At 40.2% G+C, this 13,044-nt stretch overlaps 1 protein-coding gene across 1 annotated transcript in view; it reads right to left on the bottom strand.

Moving 5' to 3' along the window:
* The window catches only part of NUDT3 (nudix hydrolase 3), a 28,032-nt gene extending 21,740 nt beyond the window's left edge, over positions 1–6,292 (bottom strand). Inside the window, exon 1 of the mRNA XM_026680384.2 lies at positions 2,904–6,292. Within this exon, the coding sequence (XP_026536169.1) occupies positions 2,904–3,002 (99 nt within the window). The 5' untranslated portion in view covers positions 3,003–6,292. The remainder of the gene's footprint in view (positions 1–2,903) is intronic.
* Positions 6,293–13,044: the final 6,752 nt, after the last annotated feature.

Genomic DNA, 13,044 nt, shown 5'->3' with positions numbered 1-13,044 from the left:
ATTAAAATTAAATCTTATTAAGTTCTATTTATTACTTGAGATAAATAAGACAATAACACCAAGTGATTCTTCATGTCCTCAAACACTATTTTCCACTTCATTCTTTATCTAATAATTTATTCTTTCCTTTTCAGATGTAAATATAAAATGAATTTAGACAATAATAATTTTTACAACAAAAAAGAACACTTGCAACCTGTAACATATTAAGAGCCCATGCACCATATTGCACGTGCTATATGCAGGAACAGAAAGCTGCTTTGTTCTCCACTATTCTGCAGTGCCATCCTGCAGATAGCCTCCAAGTGGACAATCAACTTCAAGCTTCTGAGTTCAACCTGTTGACAGAAGCAAAACTGCTACAGATTGCCCACGAACCTTCAAGAGACTATAGGTAATCCTCGACTTACAACAGTTCATATTTAGTGACCATTCAAAGTTACTTCACTGAAAAAAATGTGACTTATGGCCATTTTTTCCACTTACTGTTGCAGCATCCCCATGGTCATGTGATCAAAATTCAGATGCTTGGAAACTGACTCAAAAATTTTGGGCTCAATTGTGGTCAAAAGTTGAGGACTACTTGTACTGTACTTGCTGCTCCATTTCTCAACACAACATATATTTACTTCCACAAATGGTATAGTAGATGAATGAGAAGCTATACAGCCTTTACACAGAACTTTCAGGAAGAAGCAAGTTTTAGTCTCTCCTATATAATAAAGTCATTATGTGGTCAATGCCAGGATGCTCTCTCATTCTCATATCCCAAAGTATAATGTGGACATAACAATACTTGACCTATGTTACAAAGTTATTCTATAGATTAATGAGACACAGTGCCTTACAAACAATAACACACTAGTTGAATTATATTATACATACCCGAGTAATTAAATAGTATCACTTTTCCAAACACATTATCAGAAACAGGGTTTTTTTAGTTAAATATTGTATGGTGCAAACAATATGTTGAATTCAAGTACTAATCAAATGTATGTATTCCTTTCAATGATCATAATGAAAATTGATCAAGATCATGTTCCTTTCAAATCTTTCTATTGGCAATTTCTGATCCAGCAATAAGTTTCTTTCTTGCAATCTTATGTAATATGCTTAAATGACCATGGAAGCAGGAGAGCTGTGCTAAATTTCAGACATTATACCATATACATCTGTTTACATAGGTAATCCCCAATTTACTACAATTGAGCCCAAACTTTGTGCTGTTAAGCAAGAAAGCTGTTAACTTTTGCCTGATTTTATGAGTTTTCTTGCCATAGTTGTTAAGGTAATCACAGCAGTGAAATTAGTAATATGGTTGTTAAGTGAATCTGGCTTCCCCATTGATTCTGCTTGTCAGAAAGTTGTAAAAGCATCTGAATTTTGATCACATGACCATGGGGATGCTGCAATGGTTGTTAAGTGAAAAATGGTCATAAGTCACTTTTTCCAGTGCCATTGTAACTTTGAAAAGTCACTAAACAAAATGTCGTAAGTTGAGGATAACTTGTATTTCATTCTGCAGACTTTTATCCTTTGACAAAAAAAAAACTTAGTATATTAAACTCATCAACTTTCTTAACTATAAATTCAAAAATAGTTCTAAACTGAACAAAAACTTATTTAGAAGAGTCTGGAAATGAAGAGATATTTTTTTCCTGTTATTCTTAAACTAAAAACCTTATTCTTACTCCATAAAAGAATGTTTTGCAAGTGGCTATTGCTGATTTGCCACAGCTATAAGCAAGCACAACTGTACTATAAAATATTGTGCAAATATTGTGGAATCAATTTCTTTGATGTTTTACATAATTTTAAAAGTAGTATTCCTACTCATTCAAGCAGTCTTCACCATCCTGCAATCTACCTGTGGCATGTGTGTAACAATCAGTAACATTTAATAATTACAGTAACAAACTAAAACATTTTCCTCTTCAGCAACTTCTAATGCCAGTTTTTTTCTATGCATCACCCTCTTTCAGACTAGAACCAATTATGCAAACATATTTGGTGGAAAGCCCAGCTGAAACATATGGCTTCCTGCAATCAACCTACAAAGAATCATACCACATATAAAGAATCCAACCGCCTATTTCTTATTGATGTTAAAGAATATACGTAATTATAATCCCCTGATCAATGCACCTCCTCCCTTGTTTCTCCTTGGGCAGACGTGTGACATTTCTGAAAAAGGGTGTGCACTTATAACAAGTCCTGTTTCCAGAAGAAAGGCTCTCAAAGCCATTCCTGCGTTTTAGCATTAACCCAGTTATCTCACTGTAGGGAGATCATGAGCGTTTACAATGCACACATTCCCTCGACGAGAAAAGGGGGCAAACGGGGAGTATATGGTCTTTTTACACAGAGCCCCAAAAGTATTTGCACCTCCCACAAATGGATTCACAAAGGGGAGAGAGAGCGCCAAAGGAGTGTTGTGAGTCACTTCTCGCCTAGTAACAGCCGCGTGTTCTCGTACTATTAGCCACTCGGGAACTCCGTCCGTCACGCTCTCTTACTAACCGAAGGCGTGCAATGGGAGCCACTAGTAAGCTCGGGCCGAAGGGGCACCGGGGGGCCATTCCCAGCCTTCGCTTCCTCTTCGGCCGACTAATTCTTCGGGAGCAGCCACCCTCCCAAGCTCCGCCCCTCTCCCCATCCTCCGTCGAGTACCACCCAGCGTCTCCGCCCCCCATTTCTCCCCCTTCAGAGCTCTCCAATTCGTCACACCTCCCCTCTCTCGCCCTCTCATGTCGGTCGTCCCGTTCCTGGCCGACACCACCGCTCCCCGCCTCTTCTCCACCCACCCCCCGCAACTCCCCGGTATGGCAGCACCCCGGCCGTTTCTCTCCTCCGACTCTCCCCCTTTTCCAACCTAGCCTAACAGCGCCCGGCTCACCGACCTCCTCCTCGCTCTCGTTGCGGAAGCAGAGGCAAGCCGCCCGTTTCTTGTACCCGTCCCCGTCGTAGGTTCGAGTCTGGTTGGACTTGAGCTTCATCATCTCCGGTCGGGGAAAAGGGTGGGAAGGCCCACCGGGGAGGCAGCAGCGAGATAAGCCGAGAAAAGGGTGTCGGCTCCGCACGCGGGTAGGTTGGGGTCTCCCTGCCAGAAGGGGGCGGGGGACCCGCTATCCCAGAGAGTCTCTGCCTCCTCACTCAACAGCCGAAAAGGAGGGGAAGCCCCCTCTGCACCGCTACTTGCTACAAATACTGTCGCCGTCCGCCCGCCGCCTTGTTCCCTCTCTCTGCTGTTTCAGGACTAGCACCGCAGCTTCTGCCAGCGTTTCGGCCACCGCCGCCAACGACGACGACCGCGGCGCCATCTTGGGGCATACTACGTCAACGGCGCAGAGGTAGCGGGTGGAGGAAAGCACTGCCCGGGATTTCTTCTTCGGCGCATGCTACGCAAGCAGCGTAACTAAGGATTGGGAATCACTCGCCCCTTTCCGCTTCGGACGCCCGTTGCAGAGAGCGTCTCCCAACGCGAGGCTTGAGCCCAGCCGCACTACTATAAGTCAAAGAGTGTCGAGAACACGGGGAGGGGTACCATATGTGCTCCGCTGCCGTCGCACTCTTACGCTGTCGCCGTACGCGAAAGCCACAGTACTAAACGAGACGTCTGGCGTAGCGTTTTGCTCAGGGCTCTCGGGCTTAATCGCGGGGCTGCGTAAATCGCGTACAGTGAGAGGAAACAATGCCCATCTTGTGAGAGCAACGGCACGCCAAAAGCGTAGAAGTCTTGTTGCAAAGCTTCGATAAAGAGGAGGGAGGGGTCAGACGGCTTCAGTTGGGCTGAATAAAGGGTGTCTCCTCTGGGATGGCAAGAAAAAAACGAGAATGGCGCATTTGCAGTTACTCTCAAAGAAATGGACACTTCGTATTTCGGCGAGTGTCTTAATCTGTTAGCTTTCCTGGGAAATCATATTTTCCGAGCATTAAAGCTGTGAAAATTTGTCACTCGCAATGTACAATGCCCCACCGTGTTCGGCTTTCGTATCTTTTACCCTAAAGGTATCCTGAAGCAGGTGGATCTATCGTGATGAATGTCATTGATAGGGTGGCGTGTCTGCATAAGGGGAATTAGTTCCTTTATTTAAAAAGTTGCATCGACTGGCCCCAACCCCCCCTCCCCCAAAGAAAACGCATTGTCTTTCACCTTTCTTGACATAAGCTAGCTTTTCTCAGGTGAATAGCAAGAATAAGAGAAGGCAAACTTCATTCGGAGTTGACAGGAATGGGCTCTAAATACAAGATGTCTGCCGAAAGAAAAAGGGGGAGAAAAGCCTGTTTCCTCAGCAGCAAATTTAACCTCTGCCCTGTAAAGGAGCAGGTGACCACAGTGCAACTTAACTCCTGACTAGCAATATGAATAACATGCATAGCTGTTATTTTATTAACCTACAATCTGATAGTTTATTGTCTCAAAATTTAATGAAAGCACCAGTATTTTACTTAGTGAGAAAGGAACCTTATCTGATCAAAAGGCAACTAGATTTTGAAAATGTTTGCCTTCTCATCCAAGAAGCTTCTTCAGTTCTGATTGGTCTAACTGGTCATTAAACCAACGCCCCATATATACAATATAACAGTTTGTAAGCTCCCTCTTTTCATGGGGTCTTCAACACTGCTGAAAAACCATTTTTTGAGATTCATAAAAGGCTAATAGGGACGGGGCTAATCTTGCCTCACAAATGTTCCAGAGGACAGATGCCATGGCAGGAAAGGCTCATATTTTGGGTCCTGTCAGATAGAACCCGTAACATGTTTCTGCTGGACCTCATAGAATGGGTAGATGTAATTGGGAAGAGGTAGTCCCTCACGTAACATGGTCCCATAACATGTAGGGTTTTAAAAGTGGAATCCTGCATCCTGTAACCAATGCAATTCATGGAGCAGAGGTATAATGTGTGCAATCCTAAGGGCATACATAACTGCCCATGCCACCACATTTTGCATTAGTTAAGCTTCTAGATACTCAAATATCTCGAAGCTTAACCGGCGAGTTCCATGTAGATCCTATTACAGTAGTCCATTCAGGAGGTGACCAAGGCATAAATAAATATGAGTAGAACATCATGATCCAAGAATGGGTGCAGTTGGAGCCCAACACAGAACTGTTACAAAAGCCTTTCTAGCCACGACTGCCACCTGTTCACCCAACAGCTTTTTATAGATGTTAAACCGGAATGGAGACAGTACCAAACCCTGCAGAACTCCACATAATAGGGGCCAAGAGTAAGGCCTCTCACATTCAATCAACACTAACTGGTATTGGTTCCATAGAAAGGAAGAGAACAAGAACATTGGTGCTGCCCACTCCTCCTCCCTATGGAGCTAATCTAAAAAAGGTACCATGGTTGATGGTATTGAATGTAGCTGAGATATCAAGAACCAGGATGGCTACACTATCCCTATCCTGGTCATGCCAAAAATCAAAAGTCCAACCAATGCCATTTCCAACCAATGCCCAGGCTTGAATCCTGACCTAAAAGAGTCCAGATAATCCAATTCACTTACTGAAGGTCTTGTGTGACTACCTTATTCACAACTGTTCCAAAAGAGAGTGTTTGGATAGTGGATTAAAACTATCCAATAGGTTGGGGTCCAGCAATGGCTTCTTGAGGAAGCAGACCAATGCCTCCTTAAGGGGCAAAACAATTCCCTTTCAAGGAAGAGTTCACCAATGTTAGAATTTAACTACATGTCATCCTCAGGCAGCCTTAGCTAGCTAGGAAGAGAATGGATTTAATGAACAGATAGTTGAATTCACATTCAGGATCCTATTCAAACCATTCCCAGATAATAGGGAAAGACTGACCTGTATCAAAACTGGTGTCTAACTGGGAGTAAATTTAAGCAATTTTATCCAATAGATGCTCTGCAAATTCAACTGCATGGCTTTGTATATGAACTTCCAAGTTTTTATCCAAAAGGGCTCGGGTCACATTAAACAGGGCTGCCAGGTGGCCGTCTGCAGACATAATAAAGAGTGCAGAAGTATTGCCATAGTTGTATGGGGTTTTTTAAGTATGTGGTGGGTATGCTCTCAAATAGTTGCATGTAGATTCGTTGGGATTTAATTTTAAAAAATTGTTAAATACAATATTGTCAGCTGCCAATGATAAAAGGACCTGAGTTTAAGAATCAAAGCCTAGGCTGGTGTTGGAATTTCAATTTCAAACATGAAACATACTGGCTTCAAACATGTTTCACATGAAATGACAAATTGTTGGATTGGCATTTAATTTTAATTGCCTGCGTACCTCTATTTATTTGAAAATAAATGTGAGTGAACTACAGAACAGTTTTGAGTAATTGCATTTGTATTAACAATGGAATCGCATTAGAATTCTACAGGGTTTGTGCTGTTGCCATGTGTACAATGCTGACTACTCCATGTACAAACAGATGGCCAGTGGAGGAGAATGTTTAATGGGAGAAGATTGAAAAGGAATCTCTTAAAACTTTACAAATAAATGCAATATTGTACTTATTTTCCCCCTCAAAATACACATCCACTTTCTCTGTTCATTGTTTTGTGTAAGAAAATATATCCAAAACACAGTCCTATCACAGAGGAATTTCCATGGTATAAAGTCTGTTTCTATTATGGGCATACATTGTACCAGACTATTACAAAATATCAGCAGTGAATCACATCAGAACTATTAAAGATCCAGAACTAACCATGCTGTTGTTTTTAAACAAATCCTGAAAGGTTTGGAAGAGACCTTCAAGATTAGTCCTAACACCTGTCCATGGCAGGAATCCTCACACCATCCAATATAAATGATTGTCACACATTTGAAAATCTAATTTGTGGAGCACCCAGAACTCAGGAGGCAGACTATTCTGCTGTTGAAAAGCTCTCTAAGATGGAAAATTTTCAAGTTTGGGATTCCCTCTGAAAAGTTGCCACTCAATGGCTCCTGTCCTATCCAGGGACACTACAGAGGATAAAACCACAGCCAGTACACAACTGTTACTGTGTCTCCCCTTAGCTTTTTCTTTTTAGCATAAATGTACCCAGTTCTTAAAACCATTCTTCACAGAATTTAGCTTCCAAGTTCCTCACCATCTTTATTGTACTTCTGTGGATCACATTTTCTTTTCTATCAAAAAAATCAGTGCTGCCAAGAACCATGGGACAATTTAGGAAAATATAAAAGGAAAAAACAACAGATGCATGCTTGAAATTCATGAAAGAAAAATTTAAAAGACTGAAAGGATTCTGCTTCCTGGGGGTGACAAAGAAAGTACACAGAATTTGGGGAGAGAATTCCAATTAAGCCAAGTATGGATTCTTAAATCTAGTATTTATTTTGAATCCAATTGTTTTCAGTTTGCCTTTTAATTTTTTTTTAACCAGCCCTAACATAGAAGAAATAACACTAAAATATCCCTTGTTTGGATGGGTGAAAATTTACTCAGGTTATATTTCATTAATACAGGGGTAAGTAATTCAACTCCTTTCCTTGATAACAAGTACCCTGTTTCTCCAACAATATGGCCTCCCCCAACAGGAAGTCCCAGCATGTTTTATAGGCATGAAATGAAATTAGCCCCTCCCCCAAATTAAGGCCTATATTAAAACATGCGAAATGTGGGGGAATGGTGGGGTGGCTTGCCGTTAGGGAAGTACTTTGTTGCACACCCGGATATGGTGCTGCCTTGACCCGATACGAAGTGCCCCACCAACGCCAAGGTCAACATCCAAGCCATCGCCGCCACCCGCCCGCCTTCCGAAGATGCAAGGGGGGGAATTAAGTCACCCCCGAAAAGATGGCCTAGCCATTTTTTCAGGGCTCAAAAAAAAATAAGACCCAGCCTTATTATATGAGAAACACGGTAATCGAAAGTTCTCTTTCAAGGTTGGAAAGTGGGATAGGAATAGGAAATTTCTGAGATTTAAAACTACTTCTACTTTCATCCTTGAAAATACCATAATCTATCCCAAAATGCCAATTCAACCTCAAAGTGTATAAATTATTTAAAATGGCCATGGAAGGGTAAAAATCAGTTTGTCTCTCAGAATTACATCTTCAATTGAGAAAAATGTGCTTCTGGAAATCAATTATTCTGGGAACTGCTAGCAATATGATCAGGATATTACTTGTTACCCATGAGTTGCCAGCTGTGCATTGCACCTCTAGCTGATTTATGCCTAGATGCCCAGAGAAGACTGAAGGATCATCATTTTCTAAATGGATTGTACAGATTGAGATTCTCTTCCAAAATTAATGGGGTATTTCCAGTGCTGTATATTATTTAGGAAAAAACAGATACCACATATGGGCAAAACTAATAATGGAGCTATACTTGGAGATACAGAATTCATAAGCCAATTCCTTGTGTATTCCATTTGAATAGGAAATAAAAACTCTATTGAAATAAAAAGGAAACAAAAATTATATTGGAATCACTAAATATATGAATAACATTTACTAATATTATTAAAAATGGAACTGTTGTTTTAACGTTAGAAAGATTCAGTGATTCAATATATACCTAAATAGCCCAAAGAAGTCAATACATCATTAAAGGAAAAATCCATCGGTCCAAAACTAACAGAAAACAGATGTTGAGACTGTATCGGAATATATATAGTTCTCCTTTAGCACTGCATTTAGTGACCACTCAGTCATGTAAATGATGAAAAAAAATCACTTAACCAATCCTTGCGTTTCCTATCTTTGCAGGTCTGTAAAGCAAAAGAAAGCTGAAACAAGAACATAATAGCCGTGGTTTCATTTGGCGGCTGCTGAGTTGAAGATCCCAAATGTCATTAAACTAGGACTACCTCTAATTGAATAATTGTCTAAAACTTACTAAAGCGGTTGTAGCTTTTTATTTACAACCGTTGGTTTAGCAGCCTTTCAAAGTTACAATGGCACTGAGAAAAGTGACTTACCACCAGTAATCACACTTATGACCATAGCAGCATCCCCATCACCAAAATTTGGAAACTGGCATTTACAATGGTTGCAGCATCACGGGGTCATGTGATTGCCATTTGCAACCTAACCAGCCAACAAGCGAAGTGGATGAAGGAAGCTGGATTCACTTAATCATATGATCCACTTAAAAGCTACAGTAATTCATTAACAACAAAAGCAGCAAAAAAAAAAAAAAGGTGGTAAAGTCAGGTGTGACTTACTTCACCACCACCTTGTTTTGCAACAGAAATACTGGCCCCAATTATGGTTGTAAGTTGAGGACTACCTGTACTAAATTAAACTTGTTAGGAGAATGCTGTCAAGTTTTGCAATACTTGTAACTCCCACTCAGACAACATCATGTTTTGCGACTAGGCGATGTGTTCTTTATGTGGTATCATATTCTGATACAACATGCAAGCTTATTAGCTAGCCATCCACAATCACAATGATTAGAATAAGAAGTAGTTAAGTTGCAAAAGACATTAGACAACCCATGCTCTGTTGAGTCATAGAGGTAAAAGTAGTCCTCAACTTACAACCACAATTAAGCCCAAAGTTTATGTTGTTCAGGATTTTGTTCAGTTTTGCCCCGTTTTATGACTTTTCTTGCCACAGTTAAGTGAATCACTGCAGTTCTTAAATTAGTAACTTGGTTGTTAAGTGAATCTGGCTTCTGAATTGACTTTGCTTGTCAGAAGACCGCAAAAGGGAATCACATGACCCTGGAACACTGCAACCATCAGAAATGTGAGTTAATTGTTAAGTATCCAGTGTAAATCACGTGACCATGGAGATGCTGCTATGACCATAAGTATGAAAAATGGTCATAAGTCATTTTTTTCAATGCCATTGTAACTTTGAATTGTCACTAAATGAACCATTGTAAATCGAGAACTACCTGTATTTCTTTACCTAGACACACAACCAGAATGACCTAGGGAAGACAAAGGAGGAGTGGGAGCAAGAGCAACTTTTGACTTCCTTCCCCATCTTGTTTCCTTGTGGGAATCTGGCAGGAAGCATCAGAAATATCCCTTCCCTTCCCAGCAAATAGGTTAAGTGGTTACTGCTGGGTGAAGGAGGGAACGATGGATTGCAAGACTGGCTGGAAAATGTCATGGAAAATTGAAAATGAAGCAGCAGCCAGTAGTACTGAAGCAGTCACAACTTCCCCAAATTTCATTATCTTGGGAATCATGGGTCCCAGATTTGGAGGCATACTGGACTGTAATTTAGCCTATTTGGGGTACCTTGATTCAAAAGTTGTTGCCCTATGATGCACTGTTTCACTCAAAGGTCACAATGAGAGCTTTGGTAGCATATAGATTATAAGCATTCAGCAGTTATTTTTAGGGTAAGATCAATTCCAGAAGTTATTTCAGCATCCAGCTTGTTGGTGTTTTTGGCTCATGACATGACATTTCTCCAGAAGCCACAGACATCCTACAGTAGTCCTCTCCAGTGACTCAAAGTTTATAAAATATCTTCTAAACTAAGAGCCAATGAAGTGCTGCTTAAAGTTATACGTATAGCAGTGAGGAGATTTAAGTTTAAGCTTCCTCGTCAACCTGTGAAATTCACTGGATGACTCAGAGTCGCACTCTCAGCTCAGCTTTTTTTTGCTGTGCCATCAGTCTCCCTTGATTCTTGGCAACTGCCTAGTAGCTAGTCCCTGTAGTGTGGCCCAAGGTCACCCAGCTGGCTTCATGTCCAAGACACAAGAAGAGTTTCCCAGTTTTTAGCCTAATACCTTAACCACACCAAACTGGCTCCCTCAGCTCAGCCTATCTCACATGAATAATTAATTAATGTACTGACTAATAAAATTATGAAACTGTAGCTCAGATTGGATTTGCTAATTGTTTGGAATATCTAGGAATTCCTTAAGTCAGAAAAAGCAACCAATAGAAACCAAATAGAATGTATAACTATTTTAGTTAACCACCCCCAATTTAGTGCTGTTGACTGAATGATTTTGAAGAAATTGGAAAAAAAAATACAAATATTTCACAAAAGAACTTGGTTGGTTCCTATCACTATTTCCCAGTAATACAGGTAGTTCTAAACTTACGACCACAATTGAACCCAGAATTTGTTGCTAAGTGAAACATTTAAGTGAGTTTTGTCCCACTGTACTTTTCTTGACACAGTTGTTAAGTGAATCACTGCAGTTAAGTTAGTAACACAGCTGTTAAGTGAATCTGGTTTCCCCACTGACTTTGCTTGCAAGGTCGCAAAAGATGATCACATGACCATCATAAATAGGAGTCAGTTGCAAGCACCTGAATTTTGATCATGTGACCATATGGTCATAAGGGTGAAAACTTTTTTCAGTAATGTTGTAATTTTGAACGGTCACTAAATGAACTGTTGTAAGTGGAGGACTACCTGTATATAGAAAAGTAAAAATTATTAGGCGAAACAATTAACACCAAGGTCAGAAAAACTCTGCAAGACAAATTCAAATTTGCTTCAATACACACACAAACCCATTTAATATACTTTTATCGTTCATTTTGTATCAAGCCTGGAACCTAATTTTCATTTTTCAAATAAAATAAATGGCATTTATCTTATTCTAGTGTTGACTAAAATGTATAATATGAATAAGTGCACTAATTAGTAAAGGACATCACAATTACTATTCTGTAAAAAAAATAATGAACAGCTACATGGGATATTTCTAAAACTTTATCATAATCTTCACCTGAATTCCAATAATGTATTTAGTAGGCTGTATCTTTATTTAAAATTATACAAGAATGTCCCTTAAATATCAGCAAATTATTAGCTCTATTATGGATCTATAATTTTTAAATTCAAAATTGACTGGTGAAATTTGTCATTTGAAATGATTGCTGGTGAGCAAGAAATTACTATCTCAAGACTTTTTTAGTATCAGCAGTATTTTGTATATTGAGGTATTTGGTTCTTCACAATAAACCACTTGATAGCTAGTAAATAGATTTTTGGTTTTCAACCTACACATTCCACAAGCTAAGGCCAAATCACCATATGCAGCACAATAATGTGGGGTGGAATTCTCCCCGCCACCTTCAACTCCTCCTTTGTACCTTTTTTGTGCTTTCTTAATCTCCTCTGCCATCGGGCCGGCTCTTCGTTCGAATCCGCCCCCACCTTCGATGAAAGTAAGGCGTGAGGATTCCTTCAGGACCCAAACGCCGCTTTCCAACCGGAAAAGCTCACCCAGAAGCACTTTCTCGTTGAAACAAGATGGCAGCGCCCAGCAAACCGGCGGCCCGGTAGAAATGATCCACGGACCGGTCCCGGTCTGGGGCCCTGTGGTTGGGGACCCCTGTTATAAACCACCTAAATCTCCAGAGCACTTCCAAGAGACTAAGTCCAGCCACATGCTTCATCTGGACATAAGAGGCCATTAAGCACAACATATATAAAAAATCCAATATTAATATCATCATTATTATTGAACACTAGGCAGAAATTTTTAAGGTCTACTGGTAAAATGAATAGTGAGCTATGACAGAGTTATATAATGATTAATTGCTAGAACCAGGAAAAGTGTATTCTGTTTTAGGACTGGGACCAGGTTTAAACCTTCATTTACAGTAACCATAGACCTAACTGGATGACTTTATAGACTAATCACATACTTTCCTAAGCCCACCTCACTTCACCCTGGGGTTGTTCTGAGAATAAAGCTAGGTGAGACCAACCTTCACATGAGCCATCTTGTGGTCACTAAGTGAATGATGCTGCAACATACTGTAATAACATAAACCCAAACCCCAATGCCATGAGCCAAGGAAACACAAATTCAGAATCAGAACAAACTAGTCAGAATTTGTTGATTTGTATAAATCATCTATTTTAGCAAAGAAATAGATAATAAACAATATCAGGACATGAGACTGCTATATGCTACGAGACTGCTACTAGTAGACCAGGAAATAATGGCTACTATAAAGTCTTTATCTAATTGGAGACCTTATTTGAACCTATGAAAATTTGGAACAAACCTTTAAAACAGCAAAGATTCCCTGTAAATCCACCTTTGGAGTGTAACTCCCACATATGAAAGGAAAAATTAGAACCTTGTATCTTAAAAATGCATCACCATTTCAGC

The sequence above is a fragment of the Notechis scutatus genome, chromosome 3, assembly GCF_049901735.1.
Source record: "Notechis scutatus isolate UNSWTSFEM ecotype Mainland chromosome 3, rNotScu1.2, whole genome shotgun sequence".
In the NCBI taxonomy this organism is placed as follows: Eukaryota; Metazoa; Chordata; class Lepidosauria; order Squamata; family Elapidae; genus Notechis; species Notechis scutatus.
The sequence above is the reverse complement of the archived record's forward strand: the minus strand, read 5'-3'. Positions and strand labels throughout refer to the sequence as shown.